General features: G+C 45.1%; 1 protein-coding gene across 3 annotated transcripts in view; it reads left to right on the forward strand.

The window, feature by feature from the left end:
- NKTR (natural killer cell triggering receptor) overlaps positions 1-18,957 on the forward strand; it is a 293,873-nt gene that overhangs the window by 12,380 nt on the left and 262,536 nt on the right. For all 3 annotated transcript variants that reach the window (XM_033931783.1, XM_033931786.1, XM_033931785.1), the window contains one exon: positions 10,967-11,041. In XM_033931783.1, coding sequence (XP_033787674.1) covers positions 10,967-11,041 — 75 coding nt within the window. The remainder of the gene's footprint in view (positions 1-10,966; positions 11,042-18,957) is intronic.

Below are 18,957 nucleotides of genomic sequence, written 5' to 3' on the forward strand. Positions count from 1 at the left end.
CCCCAGCCCTTTTGACGCCCCTCCCGGGAGCATAACCTCGGCCTCTCCCATAGGGGGCCGCCTCCATCTTTTTTACCACCGATGGGAGGCCATAACCACGGACCTATGGGTCCTCTCCATCATAAGAGAAGGATACTCTCTTCAATTCCACCGGGTCCCCCCGGACCATCCTCCAAGAGAGTATCCTTCAAGCTCGACGCAGACCGCCCTTCTTCTTCAGGAAGTCCAAACCTTACTTCAGCTTCGGGCTGTCGAGCCGGTCCCGTCAGACCAATTGAACCGAGGGTTTTACTCCCGGTACTTCCTCGTCCCGAAGAAAACGGGCGACCTGCGACCCATTTTAGACCTTCGGGCCCTCAACAAGTTCCTGGTCAAAGAGAAGTTCCGCATGTTGACTTTGGCTTCTCTATACCCCCTCCTCGAGCAGAACGACTGGTTATGCTCCCTGGATCTCAAGGAGGCCTACACTCGCATCCCCATTCACCCGGCCTCCCGAAAGTTCCTCAGATTTCGGGTGGGAAATCTGCACCTACAGTATCGAGTGCTACCATTCGGCCTATCTTCGTCCCCCAGAGTCTTCACAAAGTGCCTGGTGGTAGTGGCCGCAGCACTCCGGGACAGGGGTCTACAGGTGTTTCCATACCTCGACGACTGGCTCATCAAGGCCCCGTCAGCCCCAGAGGTCACTTCGGCGGTCTTGGCTACAACCTACTTCCTCCAGAATTTGGGCTTCGAGATCAACTTCTCCAAGTCTCATCTACAACCCACCCAGTCCCTCCCCTTCATCGGAGCGGTCCTGGACACCACCCGACTCCGAGCATTCCTGCCCCGGCAACGCATGGAGTCTCTTCTTCATCTCTGCCAGTCGGTGGCTACTCGCCAAACCCTACCGGCGAGACAACTGATGGTGCTCCTGGGCCATATGGCCTCCACAGTACACGTGACACCCTTTGCCAGACTCCACCTCAGGATCCCCCAGTGGACCCTGGCATCACAGTGGAATCAGACATCCGATCCACTGTCCAAACGCATCGTAGTCACACCTGCTCTTCGGCAGTCTCTACTTTGGTGGATGACCTCTTCGAATCTATCCAGAGGTTTGCTGATGCACTCTCCCCCCCATCAGAAAGTTCTCACAACCGATTCGTCGAATTACGCATGGGGGGCCCACCTGGAGGGTCTCCGCACCCAAGGATTCTGGACCAGTGCGGAAAGACTACACCAAATCAATCTATTGGAACTCAGAGCCATCTTCAATGCGCTCCAAGCTTTCCAACACCGACTCCACGACATGGTAATCCTCATTCGCACAGACAATCAGGCCGCCATGTATTATATCAACAAGCAAGGAGGCACGGGCTCGGCCCTCCTTTGCCAGGAAGCTCTACGAGTCTGGGACTGGGCGGTGCGCCACAACGCCCTACTCAGAGCAGTATACATCCAGGGGGAGAACAACGTCTTAGCAGACAAACTAAGCCGTCTGCTACAACCGCACGAATGGACTCTCCATTCCAACCCCCTTCACCAAATCTTCACGCAATGGGGGACGCCTCAGATAGACCTCTTTGCGGCTCCCCACAACGCCAAACTGCCTCAGTTTTGCTCCAGGATCTACACTCCTCATCGCCTCGAGGCAGATGCTTTTCTACTGAACTGGGGGAAACGATTTCTATATGCGTTCCCACCATTCCCGCTGATCCAGAAGACTCTGGTCAAGCTGAAATTCGAACGGGCCACCATGATTCTAATAGCTCCTCGGTGGCCCAGACAACCTTGGTTCTCCCTCCTACTTCAACTCAGCAGCAGGGAACCAGTACCACTTCCAGTGTTTCCTTCACTACTTACTCAACATCAAAGATCACTACTTCATCCCAACCTGCAGTCTCTCCACCTGACAGCTTGGTTCCTCTCAACGTAACCCCTCACCAATTCTCACAAGAAGTGAGGGAGGTCTTGGAAGCTTCCAGGAAGCCCGCCACTCGACAATGCTACTCCCAGAAATGGACCAGATTCTCCTCATGGTGCGTTTCTAAGTCAAAGGAACCTCAGCGAGCTTCCTTATCCTCCGTGCTGGACTATCTCCTACACCTATCTCAATCTGGGCTCAAGTCCACATCCATACGAGTCCACCTGAGCGCTATTGCGGCGTTCCACCAGCCTCTACAAGGGAAACCCCTCTCGGCCCATCCGGTGGTCGCCAGATTTATGAAAGGACTCTTCCATGTTAACCCTCCTCTCAAACCACCCCCAGTAGTTTGGGACCTCAATGTAGTCCTTTCCCACCTCATGAAGCCCCCGTTTGAACCACTCAACAGGGCCCCTCTGAAGTATCTCACCTGGAAAGTGCTTTTCCTTGTAGCCCTTACGTCCGCTCGCAGAGTCAGCGAACTCCAGGCATTGATGGCGGACCCACCATTCACAGTATTCCACCATGACAAGGTGGTCCTCCGCACTCACCCGAAATTCCTGCCTAAGGTGGTCTCCGAATTTCATCTCAACCAATCCATTGTACTTCCAGTATTCTTCCCTAAGCCTCATTCTCACCACGGAGAATCGGCCCTTCACACTCTAGACTGCAAACGTGCCTTGGCTTTCTACCTGGATCGCACCAAGCCACACAGAACCACTCCTCAACTTTTTGTCTCCTTCGATCCTAACAAGTTGGGAAGACCCGTATCAAAGCGCACCATCTCTAATTGGATGGCGGCTTGTATCTCTTTCTGCTATGCCCAGGCTGGATTATCACTTCCTTGTAAGGTCACAGCCCATAAGGTCAGAGCAATGGCAGCCTCAGTAGCATTCCTCAGATCAACACCAATCGAGGAAATTTGCAAGGCTGCCACCTGGTCCTCGGTTCACACATTCACCTCACATTATTGTCTGGATACCCTCTCCAGACGGGATGGACAGTTTGGCCAAACAGTATTGAAAAATTTATTCTCTTAAGTCGCCAACTCCCCCTCCATCCCACTGAGGTTAGCTTGGAGGTCACCCACTAGTGAGAATACCTGCCTGCTTGTCCTGGGATAAAGCAATGTTACTTACCGTAACAGTTGTTATCCAGGGACAGCAGGCAGCTATTCTCACGTCCCACCCACCTCCCCTGGGTTGGCTTCTCAGGCTAGCTACCTGAACTGAGGAGACACGCCCGGATCTCCGGGTAGGAAGGCACCGGCGCATGCGCGGTGCGGGCATCTAGAAACTTAAGTTTCTACAAGCAACACGTGCTTGTGAGACGTCCGTACCGGGGCTCTGTCTGATGACATCACCCACTAGTGAGAATAGCTGCCTGCTGTCCCTGGATAACAACTGTTACGGTAAGTAACATTGCTTTCGGTGGCATCCTTTGTCACACACACTTGTCTCTCTTGACTGCACATGCTGGAGGGTGAGGCTGTGGATCCTCCTCAACTTCTTTTGGCTGGGTTGGATTATGTTGCTGACACATTGTATGACCTTATGCAGGTTTTGGTAAAGGTGTCGGCGTACTCCATTTCCATCCATAGGATGCTCTGGATGAATCAATGGGCTGGTGATTCCACATCCAAGGCTATTTTGGCTAGATTTCCCTTTAAGGGGCAGTTATTGTTTGGCAAGGGCCTAGATGACCTTATGAATTATGTGGTGGATCGTCGCCCTAAGACCTTGCCTGACACCAGACCCAAACCTTCTAGAGGTTCTGGTTGTTCTAATTTTCATGGCTTCCGGTGATCTTGGTGAGTGCCACATTGCAAAGATTTTCCCAGAGCTTCTGTCTCAGGTATGTCGGCTACAGATGGTCCCAGTCTTCCGCTTTTCGTCCTGCACCCTCTGCCAAAAAGGTGCAATGACACCAGGCCAAGGGATGCCCCCCTTCAGATAGGGTCAGATAGGGTGTTCCTATCCGCCTGGGTCTGCATTTTGTCTGACCAGTGGGTCTTGAACATTATTTAGACAGGCTATAAGCTGGAGTTTGCCTGTCCTCTGACGGACTGGTCTGTGGACTCTCCCATGAGGCAGCTGGAGAAGGCGGTCAAGGTTCAAGCCACTGTTCAACACTTGCTGGATATTCAAGCTATAGAGCTGGTTTGATCCAAACTCTTGGGTTCAGCCAGATACTCTATTTACTTTATTCTGGATTTTCAGCACATGAATGTGGCTCTCAAGGTTCCACACTTTCGCATGGAGAGGGTGCGATCGGTTATTGCTGCGGTGGCCCCGGGAGAGTTCCTTGCCTCTCTGGATATCACAGAAGCCTACTTGAACATTCTGATTCTAGCCTACCGCAAATTCTTGTGACTTAACTCTGCCCTTTGGGCTGGTACAGCTCCCCATACCTTCACTAAGGTGATGTGGTTGTAGCTGCTTACCTGAAAAATTTGGGCCTGAAGGTTCACCCTTACTTGGATGACTGGCTGATCAGGGCTCCCTCGTTGGCTGAGAGTTGGTGCATGGTGGATTAGATCAGTGTTTCTTAACACTTAGTAAGCGAATCCTTGGGGATATGTGGGCTGCTTTTTGGGGGTATGCAGCTTGTCCACTGAAGCTGCTACCAGGGATCTCTCTCTCCCTGCCCACCCTCCCCCTGCTGAAGCTGCTGCTGGAGATCCCTCCCTGCCTGCCTGTCTGCCCGGCTGCTGCACCACTCCCCAGTCCAGTGTTCCCGCTAAGCTGCGCTGGCGCACAAAATATTACATCGCATCGCACAAGTTTCTCGTCACAGCGCACGGCGTACGGCAGATGGCAGGGCGGCGAGAGGAGAATCGGGCGAGTTGGCTCATAACTTGCTGGCGCCCGATATTTTTAGCTCACAGCGAAAAAAGTTTGCTCACAACACCCGCCCGCTTAGAGGGAGCACTGCTCCCCACCCCTGAAGCCGACCCTGTTACTTCGTTCCACAGAGGGCTTTACTATCCCCCACTATTATTATTCAATCTCTAGATTAGACCAGTCCTAGATATAGCCCACAAATATCAAATACAGATTCACTCTTTTGCGGATGACATCTGACTATACCTATCAGTAGAAGAAACCCGTGACGTCTAGATCACGAAACTCCTAAAATGCCTCGCGGAAATCAAAAACTGGATGTCTGTCAACAAATTACAACTAAATGCCTCCAAAATGGAAATCCTTTGGATCTGCAAAGAACACTGCAACCACTCCCATTCCTTGCTACAATGGGTCTTGACTAGAGGTGCCCGATTCACTTTGGGTAAATCGATTCAAATACTGTAAAAAAACCCAGACTCACTGATTCATGAGCAGTGGCACCAGCCCCCTTGCCGCCGATCTATTTTGCAGAGGCCCGTTCAAGCTTTCCCTCTGCCTGAGTCCTTCCATCTAATGTAACTTCCTGTTTAATGAAACAGGAAGTTACATCAGAAGAAAGGGCTTCGGCAAAAGGAATGCCTGAGCGGGCCTGTGGAGTGGATCAGGTGAGCCCACATCTCCCTGGCTTCATCTCTTTTGCCTTTTATATATTTTTTTACTGGCTAGCTCTTTCAGCACACTCCTTCCCGGAATAGATCCTGTCACCCTTCTCCCCCCCCAACAGCGTTTATCTAATTTACCTCCCCACTCCTCCCCCCCATCTACCTTTAATTTGATGCAAAAGTTGTTGCTGAGCAGCAGTAGCGAATGCGATTCACAGAGCTACCCTGCTGCTATTATGGGCGTCTTCTCTCCATCGCGGCTACTTTGTAGAAGCAGGAAGTTGTCACTGAGGCGGGTCGCAGTGGAGAGAAGATGCCAGGAGTAGCGGCAGGAGACCTCTGTGAATTGCTTAATTCTCAACCAGCAACATTATTTTACAACGAAATAAAGGTAGATGCGGGGGGGGGGGGGGGGGGGGGGGGGGGGCGGGAGAGATGATGGAGAGGGACTTGGGAATGGTTATGGAGAGGGAAAAATGGACTTAGGGGAGAAGGGCAAAATGGGGAGGGAGATATGAACAATGCAGAGATAGCAGAGGGATACAACAGCTGAAGGCAGTCTGCTGACACCTGAATTCATATCAAGCCACTACATTTAACAATTCAAGGGATTAGGGTAGTGAATCGCAAACTTGTGTGCCTCCTGAGATTTTAGGTGTGCCGCAGCACACTGGGGAGGAGGAGAGGCGCCAATTGAATGCCTACAGGATGTGTTTCTTGGTAAGAGGCACATCCTGTAGGCAGTCAGCTGGCACCGGCGCCTCTTCTCTTCAGCCCTCTTCCCTGCTGGTACCACCCCATGTTTCTAACTAATTTTAAAGCTATGTTATAGATTGGATGTTCCTATGTTTGACATGATATTGCCTTGGTTAGATAAAATGTTTAAACTTAAAAGGCTGTATCATTGAAATCGAATCGAAAATTCGATTCAACAGGGCAAATCAAATTGAAATATTTTTCCCCGAATCAGGCAGCACTAGTCTCTACTACCATAACTGCAAAGGACCAAGTATGCATCCTAGGAGTACTCCTTGATTCAAACCTTTCGCTTTCCAACCATATCTCTCAGGTGGTATCTTCCTCATTTTACTAACTGCGACAACTTTGAAAAATAAGGAGCTACTTTTCTGAGTCTGATTTCACTCAACTATTCTAAGCCTTAGTCCTCTCCCGCATGGACTATTGCAGCGCCCTATTCAGTGGTCTCATGGTGAAGAATATACGTCTCCAGCGTGTACAAAACATGGCAATCAGACTTCTAAACAACCTCCGTGTCCGCGACCCTTTCTGCCAGGTTCTATCGTTGGTTCACTGGCTGCCCGTAGCCAAACATCATGTCTTCAGGGGCCTGATGCTAGCGTTCAAAATCATGCACAACATGGCGCCAGGCTACAAAACAACTAAGCTTCCTCTGTACATGCCAAACAGGGCCCTCCGCTCCCAGGATGAAATAAGACTCAAAATGCCCCTTGGTCATGCCCTTTAACGGCAAACTGCCAAACAACATTCCTACTCCCACTTCATACAGAGCTACTGGAATCAACTGCCCTCACAGATCAGATCCCATAAAGGACTCTTCGACTTTAGAAAATCAATAAAAACATGCCTCTTCACCTGACTCCCCTGAGGCCAATATAGTACAAAAAATATTAATGTATATTGGTACTAGATCCTCGGTATGTGTCACATAGGATAAAAACTTATATTAATAAATCTTGCTGTGTCACTGTGGTAAACTGTATACTATGTATATTGGTATTAGATCCCTAGTATGTGTTGAGTTAGGATAAAACCTGTATGAAAAAAAACTTGTACTGTACTATGGCAAATTGTAATCTGTGAACTGTATATTATCAGGCTCATAATCAAAAAACATAAACGTCTAAAAAGCATCCTAAATCAGCACTTGGACGTTCTAATTGCCAGGACGTCCAAATGCCGATAATCAAAATTGGTTTTCTGTACTTCTAGCAAGGTGTTCCAGCCGCTGTACGTTCAGAGCACGAGATAGAAACAGTTTGACGGCAGAAAAGGGCCGGCGGCCCAACAAGTCTGCCCACACAATAACCCTTCCTCCTACAAGTCTACTCAGGACGAACCCTCCCTCCCTGAAGTATCCATCTTTTAAGCAAAACCATGTGGTACCCCCACCTGTTGGTCCCATCGACGCTTGAAGTCAAGCATGCTACTGGCCTCGACCACCTGGCGAGGAAGACTATTCCATCGATCGATCACCCATTTGGTGAAGAAGTATTTCCTGGTGTCGCCATGAAATCTTCCCCCCTTAAGTTTTAATGGATGCCCTCGTGTCACTGTAGGACCCTTCAGAAAAAAAGATTTTTTCCTCCACTTCAATGCAACCTGTGATGTATTTGAATGTTTCTATCATGTCCCCCCCTTTCTCTGCGCTCCTCAAGAGAATATAAGCGCAGTCTTGTCAGACGTTCTTCATATGGGATGTCCTTAAGTCCTGAGACCATCCTAGTGGCCATTCTTTGGATCGACTCCATTCTCTTCACATCCTTTTGGTAATGTGGCCTCCAAAACTGGACACAGTACTCCAGGTGAGGTCTCACCAGGGATCTGTATAATGGTAGTATGACTTCAGGCTTTCGGCTGATGAAGCTCCTTCTGATGCAACCTAGCATTTGTCTAGCCTTTGCTGAAGCTTTCTCCACCTGATTGGCAGCTTTCATGTCTTCTCGGATGAGAACTCCCAAGTCCCTTTCTGCAGTAGTTCTTGTTAAGTTTTCACCATTCAGAGTGTATGTACTGCATGGATTTCTGCTCCCGAGGCGTGTTATGGGTGGGCTTTGGGCAATCTCAAAGGCGGATTATACATGTGTGTCTTGCAGCGATAAACAAACATTTTGCAAGACATCCTGGATAGAACTTAGTTTGGACCTAGACCTGTTTTAGAAGGGTCTAAATGCCAGAAAAGTGCTCAAATTGACCAGATGACCACTGCATGCATCAAGGTAAGACACTGCCACACTCCCCCAGTGCTCATTGACCCCATTCCACCACACAAAATGAGAACAAAAACAGAAACATCTGGTATGGGGGAAGCCTAGAAGAGCTGCACACAGGTGTCTTAAGTAGCCTGGTGGGTAAGCTAGTGAACAATAGAGAGGAGGAACCAGGCCCAAATACCACTCTAACCACTACATTTATGGTGGAAATGTGAGCCCTCCCACCCTACTTTACTGCCTTATAGGTGCCACCTGCAGCCATAAGCGCTATTGGGGTTGTAGAGAAGTGGGTATAGTGGGTTTTAGGGGACTCATCATAACCTATAAGGGAGTTCTGGTGAGATGTTTATCTGTCATACTTTTTGTGAAGTTCACAGCAGTGCCCTGTAAGGTGCCCCACTGCTCTGTTGCTATCTTTGGGTGGTCAGTCCATTACAGGACTGGCCCTTTTCATGTCCAAATGGTATTGTTCTAGGCATTTGGGACTTGGATGAAATTTTGTTCAAAAATGTGGTATAAAGATAGACGTTCTGGGTGTCCCAATGGCCTGGACATCCAGATAGAGGATTAAAAAAAAAAATTCTAGATGTATAGTGATTTGCCTTTCGAAAATAAGCATTTTCTTACTGCTGACTTTGGATGTCTAGTGCTATAGGTCCAAATCAGAATTAGACGTATGTTTTGAAAATGCCACTCCACAAATGTTAACCTGTAACCCGTTCTGAGCTTTTGGGGAGAAATGGATAGAAAATGAATAAAATAAAAACCAAATAAATAAAATAAATAAATGATGAAGGCAGACTTGGGGCCTGTTTTACAAAGCTGCGTGGCAACAGCCCTGAAGCCCTTTAAATCTCTATGGGCTTTGGGGCCGTTACCGCGCTGAAGCCGCTAGAGTGGCTTTGTAAAACAGGCCCTTGGTCTAGCTTTGCACCTGAGTGTCTGATCAGTAACTTCTGCTTATGATCAGTAAAATCCTCAAATCTTTTCAATGCAGCCTTTTTTGCATGGAAAATTACATGGCACTTTGATGCACCAGTACCTTGCCCAATTGAACAAGGAAGCAAAGTTATATCCTCTTCAAAGTCTAATATCTGTAAAATCGAAGAACACAACCCTTTATTACCAATCATTTTAGCCATTTGTTTACTTTGGCTTCATTCAGGTGGTTTGGTCAGATATTTTTAAAACTTTTGAACCTGTGTCAAGATATCTAATTCAGATTCAACAAGGTTTACTTAAGCCTATCAATTCTGAGTATAAAAATATGAACGGTACACAAATGTTATACATAGCAACTAACTGATAAACTCAGCGCTGCCTTCAATGGAGAATGAACAGCAAATGAAGCACAACCAATCACTAAACTTGCTCACCACCAGAAAAACATATATTACAATACTGTGGAACCTTTAGAAATCTTTGACAAGCATAAAACAGAAATACAGTGGTATTCAATTATCGAACATTATGCAAAATGCAAATATTGCATGTCACACAGCTAAGCATTCCTAACTTTGAGGTGAATTTGTATATTTATGACAGGGGCATTGCAGAACCAAAAGGCATATATCTTAGAGTAAACTTTTTTTCTTTCAGTGTTGCTTTTAGGAAGATATAGGCAGACTCTTTTTTTTTTTTTTTTTTTTTTTAATAATTGACCCTGAAAATTGATTCATTTCAGCTTCTATGTCAAAGATGCCAAATTTGAAGGAATGTTATGATTCAGCTATTCATGAAAAATTGCTGCTATTTTGAGAATGTAGTGTCCAATGCAAGGATAATCTATGATAAAAATCTGAAGTCTGTACAGTGGCACGCCGATTATCCGGACTAACCTTGGCTGAGGGTAGTTTGGTAATCAAAAATCCAGATAATTGGACGGTAATTTATTGTCTTTTGTTTTTAATGAAAAAATATTTCAGTGCATTTCCCCCGCCCCCCCCCCCTCCCACGGACAAATGGCAGCATTCCCCCTCCTTCCTTGAGTAGGCACCACCAACCCCCTACCAGACCCCAGGCCTACCTTGTTTCCTTGGTGGTCTAGTGGCAGCGCTGGGGCAAGAACAATTCTACTCGCTCTTGCCCATGCTCTGTCAGCAACAAAAATAGCTGCTGAGACTTCCATGGAGACTTCCATGGTTGCTCAGAGTCGGCTGGGACAGGAGACGGGAGGGATCCCTCCTGTCCCGGCCTACCACTGGACCACCAGGTCATACAGCATGCTCTGTGGAGGCTTGCAGGACATCAGGAGAGAGGGGCTACAGGGCAGGAAGGGGAGGGGGGGAACAAGGTTCAGACTCTAGCATGGAGGGAGGGGGACAGGGTACAGGGCTGGGTCCAGATGCTGGCAGGGGAGGGCACATGAATATTAACACACACCCTTGGCTTATATTCGAGTCAACCTTTTTTACTCCTTTTTAGGGGGAAAAAGGGTACCTTAACTTACATTTGGATCGTCTTCTATTTAAGTATATATGGTATTTCTCTTTATTGACATAGCTATAAGCAGTAGCTTAACTTTAGGAAATGTAATAATGTGTTAAAACCAATCTTTTTTTTTTTTTTTTTTTTTTCTAGCTGGTCGTATTACTTTCCAGCTTTTCTCAGATGTATGTCCAAAGACCTGCAAAAACTTCCTTTGCTTATGCACCGGTATGTAGTTATTACAATTCTACTTGTGTCTATACAACACATTAGCAGCTTGTAAACTCGAATATGTGGGAAAGTTGACACTTGCTTAATAGCAGTGGGTTTAGTGGAGCTCAAGTGATTACTGAGAGCAGTTGTCAGCTGCTATGTAAGATTGGGAAATAGATGAGTCCTAGCAGGTCATTGTGTCCTAAGTGAACATGTTACTCCTCTCTATTGCTGATAGGGGTGAAACCAATAGCATGTGATAACTAAGTCGTCATTGTTGCTAGGAAAAATTACTAATGAAATAGGGGTTAGCAGAAAACCATGTGACTCAGAATATTACTGGAATATGCAGTTTCTCATTAGATCTTAATGAAGCAATTGTAATCTAATTGGAAGATGCACCAACTACATATGTTTAATTATTTCCTTTTTTTAAAAATTGTTTATTTTAAACAAATCACATAAGATACTTCCCATGTAAAATAGAGAACCTATAAGCCAATAATAACAATATCAAAGAAAAAAAGGCCCATATACATCATAGTAAAAAAAAAAAATAATGGAAGTATCACTTCTTTAAACACATATTTAAATGTATAATTTCCACCTTTATCAACACCCTCCCACCCACCCCCACCTCAAGGAGTTCTGGATTTAATCTAAAATCTTATTCATAAGGACTAGATCAGGCGTCCCCAAAGTCCCTCCTTGAGGGCCAAATCCAGTCGGGTTTTCAGGATTTCCCCAATGAATATGCATTGAAAGCAGTGTATGCACATAGATTTCATGCATATTCATTGGGGAAATCCTGAAAACCCGACTGGATTCGGCCCTCAAGGGAGGGACTTTGGGGACCCCTGGACTAGATAATATGCAATACATCCTCATTTCCAACATTTATCCATATATCCATCTCTAACCATCTCCCATCTCCTCTTTCTCCACTTCAATATATTTCCCCCACATATCTTTAAATTGTGACCATTGGTTTGTCAAGAGAGCTGATAACCAATATTTTTCACAAACTACTCCTAATTGATCCCTCATATCTCTTAGGGCTAGATTCACTAACCTGCCCGATCGGGCCCAATCCGGGCAGGTCCGACAAATTCACTAAAGAAAAATATGCAGATGGGGGCGATTGGAGGAATGCCCTCATCTGCCTGCCTGGATTGCTGGTGTGTGATCCTCATGCATGCGCAGACAATCTGCTTTCCCTGCAGATGATCTGTTGATGTGTTTTGTGTGCTTTTTTTTTTCATTGTTTTTTTTTTTCCAGGCCTGACTCTCCTGCTTCTATCTCCACCGGCGGCAGCCTCTTCCCTCCTTCCCTGCATTGCGAGCCCGCAGGTTTAAAGTGGGGCTGCACTGTGGCGTGCAGCCCTGCTTTAAACCTGTGGGCTTGCACTGCAGGGAAGGTGCAGTGCGGCAGAGATCAGTCTGGGAGCCAACAGACACTGCTTTCCCCCCCCACCCCCCCGCCCCAGGGCTTCTGCAGCCCCTGAAACAGGCAACAAGATCGGGGCAGCAGAGAGCAGGCAGAGAACAGGGTGGTGCTGGAGAATTGGAAACGAAGCCGCCTTCCCTGCAGTGCGAGCCTGCGGGTTTCAAGCAAGGCTGCACGCCACAGGCTCTTACTGCAGGGAAGGCAGCAGAGATCAGTCTGGGCGGCGAGAGGAATTTTAGTTGCGTCCTTGGCCCCAAGGCTTCTGCAGCCCCTGAAACAGGAAGCGAGATCGGGGCAGCAGAGAGCAGGGTGGTGCTGGAGAGTGGGAAAAGAAGGTCTGCGACTGGTCCCTAGCAGTCGCTTTTGGAGTTGATCGGCCAGCATAGTCGGATTGGGAAATGTGTGTTGTGAATCACGTCCCTAACTACTTTGCATGTGTTTCTCCTTATTTGCATGCACGGATTCGAAGCGGATCGCTGGAGAGGTTAGTGAATGGGACCGGAGGGAAATTTGTTCATAAAGGGGTCAGTTTGCTTTGTGAATCTAGCCCTTAGTTTAAGAGCATTGGGACTGCGCCACTGGTGAGCCACTGTCAATCGAGCAGCTATAAATGCCAAATTCATGAGTTTAAATTGGACAGATGACAGTCCTTCGATTCCCCACTCCCAATAATGCCCTTTCAGCTTTCATATCCACAGGAGTCTGAATTAATCTACTCACATATTGAAACACCTGTTCCCAGTATCTCTGAAGAGCCTGACATTCCCACCACATATGATAAAACGTACCTCTCTCCAAACACCCCCTCCAGCATCCATCATTTTTCCCTTGTACAAATTTGCTAATTAAGACCAGGGAAATATACCAGCACACTAAAAGTTTAAGAGCATTTTCCACTAAAAGAAGCCCTAGCTATATGAAAGAGATGAAACACAAGAACCCTCCATTCTTCAATAGTCCATTCCCTTCTCAAATCCTGTTCCCAGGCCCTCATATAAGATGTTTTCCTCCCCTCATCTACATGTAAAATTTTATATAATCAAGAAATACATCCTTTCGTAACCAGATTGCCCAGCCTTTTTTCAAATTCCGTCTTCCTCATTTTTCCATTTTCCATCTCCTTAGATGTCATAATATAATTTTTCACTTGTAGATAGGGGAAGAGATCTCCTGCTGCAAGCTGATATTGATTTTGGAGATCTCCAAAAACTTAATTCCCTCCCCATCTGCAAATTGCCAAAATACCTCATACCGTTTCGCTCCCATCTCTTAAAAATCCCTCCTTTCCTTCCTGGTATAAAATCATGTGCAAATAATATAGGACAAAAATAAATCCCCTTCTCTTTACATAACAATTTTTTTGCTAAACCCTTCCAAATCCTCATTTAGCAGCTAGTAAATGGATTGATTATTTTCGCCAACTCCTTTTCCCCCAGAGATACCCAAGGTAAATATTTCAAATCTCTAATACCTCACACCCCCTCTAGCAAATCTTGTTCTACCCTTGCCCATAATTTAAGTGGTCATGAGTGCCACTCAACTATTGCTCTTAACTGGGCAGCTCTAAAATAATTTTCTAAATGGGGTACACCTAAACCCCCTTCCGCCTTAGACTTAAACATAGCATACCTGGCCACCCTTGAACGTTTCCCTCCCCAAATAAATCTCAATATCTTTCTATTCCATCTTTGAAAAAAAGACTTTGGAATTTCAATTGGCAATACTTGAAAGACATAGAGAAACTTGGGGAAGATCATCATCCTTATCACCTCCATACTCCCTAACCAAGATATATACATCTTATCCCAAACATTCTAAATCTTTCTGAATATCTGCTACTAAGGGGATGTAGTTCTTCCATTCTGCTCCTAAGTTTATTCCTAGATAACGAATAGGCCCTTTTACCCATCTAAAGAGAACTGTCCTTTGTAATTCCTGTACCTTCTCCATAGATGCAGATATATTCATCACCTCTGTCTTAGCCTTAAAGGCTGAAAGCTGCCCATATTCTCTCATGGAATCTTTAAGGGCAGTCAAAGATGACTCTGAAGCCTCAACTATAGCCAGTATATCATCTGCGAACAAGGACAGCTTTTATTCTTTCCCAGCCACGCGCAAACCTCTTATCTGTTGGGATTGTCTAATTCTCTGTGCCAAAGGTTCAATAACTAATATAAAAATCAGGGGGGGATAACGGGCATCCTTGTCTTGTCCCTCTTTGAGGTTCAAATGTGGTGGAATAAAGCCCATTTATTTTTAACACATGCCATTGGTATGTTATATAATGTAAATATCCAATCTATAAATCTTTTCCCAAACCCCATGTGTCTTAACACTGCCTCCATAAACCCCCATTCTACCCGGTCAAATACTTTTTCAGCATCGACTGATACCACCACCAATTCTGATCCCTCCCTTCTCACCTGCCATATCAGATTTAATACCTCCCGAATCCCATCAGCCACCTGCCTCCCACTAATAAATCCCACCTGCTGGCATATATGGTGACAGTAAAGATATTGGTCTATAACTAGCACATTGAGTTTTATTTTTCCCTGATTTAGGCAGAATCATAATTCCTGCTAGCCGCATATAATATGGTAGTTGTCCCTTTCTTTCAAATTGTTAAAAAGTCTTTCCAGCAAAGGAGTCATAAATGATATAATTTTTTTATAAAACATTCCCGTGAATCCATCCAACCCTGGGGATTTGCCTATCTTAATATTATGTATTAACTGACGTATCTCATCCTCGGTTATATTCCCATCTAATCCTCGAGCCTCCGTTTCCTGCAGAGTTTCTAAATCTAATTGAGACAAGTATTGGTCCAAAGAGTCAACTAATCCCTGATGCTCTGATGTATATAATTCCTTATAAAATTCAAAAAATCATTCATGAATATTTTCCTCTTTTGTTAGCATATCCCCTTGTTTAGAACATATAGCCATAATATTAAATTGAGATTGTTGGAATTTAATACGATGTGCTATTATCTTACCTGCTCAATTCAAAATGTTTGTCTAAGGTGGTCTATGTTAAACTGAATAGTTTCATCTTCCATTTTTCCCAAAACCATACATATATCCCTAATTTGGAATTTAATCTGTTTCACCCCCAACCCGTTCTTACGTTGTGCTACTAATCTCATCAAATTCTCTTTCAGTTTTTTTCTGCTCCAATTCCCGGATTTTTTTCTTATGTGAAGCTATAGAAATAAATTCCCCCTTAATACTGTTTTTAATGATTCCTAAATTGTAATAGGTGAATATTGATCAATTCTCTAATAGTCTGCTCAATCTTTTGAATTATCTTAGGGTCCTTTAAAAGATTATCATTTAATTTCCAATTCCGTATCCCTACCCTTATCCAAACATATCATATCAATACGTATATACACATCATGAGGTGGGGAGTAATAAGTATAATCTCTTCCTAGCAGATGAGTAGTCTGCCACCCATCTGTTAGATTTAATACTTCTAGAATTTTTTTTTAATTGTTTCCTATCTTTTTTAAGTCTATCACTTTTACTGCCCATAGAGTCCCAACAGGGGTCCAACACTAAATTAAAATCCCCCCAACAAACAAAGGTCCTTCTTGATTCTTCAAAACAATACCCAAGATTTCTTCAAAAAATTTCCCTTGATTAACATTCGGTGCATACAAATTCACTAAAGTCATCCTCTTCCCCATTCACCTCACCCACCCATACAGTCCTTCTCCCTCCCTCATCTCTCCATTCACCTTTGGTGATAACTTTTAAATGTTTAGCAAATAATATCCCCACCCCTGCTTTCTTTTTCTCCTTTTTATTAGAGACCCAAATTCAAACCGGGTAATCTCGATATTGAAACATCTTTTCTCCCAATTTTTGTAAATGTGTTTATCCCAGGACAAGCAGGCAGCATATTCTTAACGCATGGGTGACGTCACCGACGGAGCCCCGGTACGGACCTTTTTAACTAGAAAGTTCTAGTTGGCCGCACCGCGCATGCGCGAGTGCCTTCCCGCCCGACAGAGGAGAGCGTGGTCCCCAGTTTCTTCGTTTCCGCGGAGCGAAGAAGACGCATGTGTTTTCAACGGCCGTTGAAAAACTAATTTTTGCCTTCCCGCTCGCGTATTTTCTAAATTTTTTCCTTTTTTATTATCAGATTCCCTTTACTTTTGTTTTCAAAAAAAAAAAAAAACTCATCGAGTTTTCTTTATTTTTTCAGGCCGGCCCCGGCGGGGCCTGTTGCCATCATACAGGCCTCCGGATTCGATTTTGCGGAGGCCGTGTTTCCCTTCATGCCCCCTCAACCGGGTTTTAAGAAGTGCCAGTGGTGTGCACGCCCGATCTCCCTCACCGACCCACACAATTGGTGCCTCCAGTGCTTGGGTCCAGAGCATCGGACTGACACCTGCACCCGCTGTGCTACGCTTAAAAAGCGTACTTTAAAAAATCGGCAGATCCAGCAAAATATTTTGTTTGGTACCGGATCTGCCATGGAACCGGCTGCGACGTCGACGGCACCACAAAAATCGGCACCGACGACATCGACACCACCGGATCCTTCCTCGGGGTCGTTGGGCCCAGGTAACCGAACCGAACACATTCTGGAGCGCAGTGGACCCAGCAATAGATTCCAGCAACCCTAGTGAATTCATAAACACCTGGCGTTCTCTCAGCGAATCGACCTTGAACAAACTAGCACCTCTAAAAGAAAAACACAAAATACACAGACAATCAGATAAATGGTTTGACACTGAACTCCTACAACTAAAAAGGAAATGTAGACAACTAGAAAGGGCATGGATAAAACAGAAACAAGAAATTACTAAAACAGAATGGAAAATCCAAATCAAACAATACAAAATCAAATTGAAGGAAAAACGCAAAGACTATTACTCCAACCTCATAGGCACCGACAAACCAGACACAAAAAAACTGTTCAACCTAGTAAGAAACCTTACTGACACTAAACCATGTCTAGCCACCCAGGAAAACCTAACACCTACAGCCTCTCAGTTAGCAGACCACTTCAAAAATAAAATCATCTCAATTAGAACAACATTCAACAACTCACAAAACAACACAGACAAGATTCTAATAAAACCCACATCAGATGAAGCAATATCAGCTGACAGGTTCTGGACCGACTTCCCTACAACCCAGTGGACTGAACTGGACAGGCTATACAAAAAATATTGCAAATCATCATGTGATCTGAATAACTGCCCACCATACTTACTAGCAACAGCTTCCACCAACTTCAAAGCTAGCTACACATTATGGCTGCAAACCACACTCAGGGAAGGCCTGTTCCCACCAGAGCTCGGAGAAATTATAATCACGCCTATACTGAAGGATCCCAAAGGTCAAACAAATAACCCATCAAATTACAGACCAATCGCTTCTATCCCAACATACGTCAAAATAATAGAAGGACTAGTTGCACAACAAATGTCCACTTACCTTGAAGCCCACAATATCTTACATCCATCCCAATCCGGATTCAGAACCAACTACAGTACAGAAACTCTCCTGGTATCTCTACTAGACATAGCTCGAAGTCACCTTAGCCAAGGAAACAGACTGCTAATCATCCAATTTGATCTCTCAGCTGCATTCGATCTAGTGGACCACTCTATACTTCTCCAAAAACTAGACGCAATAGGAATTTCAGGTAAAGTTCATAACTGGTTCCAAGGCTTCCTTAAAACTAGAACATACAGAGTCAAATCTAAAGACATTCTATCTGAACCATGGTCCAATCCATGTGGAGTACCACAAGGCTCTCCCCTCTCTCCCACACTTTTCAACCTATTCATATCCTCCCTAGGCACCACCCTAGACACCCAAAATATTACTTCTTTCAGCTACGCAGACGACATAACCATCCTCCTTCCATTCGACATACACAATCTCCACAGAACGCCTGAAAACTACATTAGAAACAGTGGATAAATGGATGACAGATTACAAGTTGAAGCTGAACTCTGACAAAACCAAATTCTTATTACTAGAGAAGGACAAAAAACCATCCCTAACAGAACTGGAAGTAAACTCAATCAAGTACCCTATACAGAACTCCCTCAAAATCCTAGGAATACATTTAGACAGATGCTGCACAATGCAAACACAAATCCTAAAGGTCACCCAAAAAGCATTCTTCACAATGCGAAATTTAAGAAAAATCAGGAAATTCTTTAACAAAGACCAATTCAGGATCATTGTCCAATCCCTTGTGCTAAGCATTGTCGACTATTGCAACAGCCTCTACTTACCTTGCCCGACCAACACAATAAAAAAACTACAGACCATCCAGAACACAGCCCTCAGACTCATATACTCACTCAGCAAATACAACCACATTACCAATGCATACCTAGAATCTCACTGGCTACCAATAAAAGCAAGAACACAATTCAAACTCTACTGTCTCATTTTCAAAGTAACCCATGGCACGGCACCCAGTTACCTAAATAACCGTTTTCATCACTACC

The sequence above is a fragment of the Geotrypetes seraphini genome, chromosome 2 (genome assembly GCF_902459505.1).
Source record: "Geotrypetes seraphini chromosome 2, aGeoSer1.1, whole genome shotgun sequence".
Taxonomy (NCBI): domain Eukaryota; kingdom Metazoa; phylum Chordata; class Amphibia; order Gymnophiona; family Dermophiidae; genus Geotrypetes; species Geotrypetes seraphini.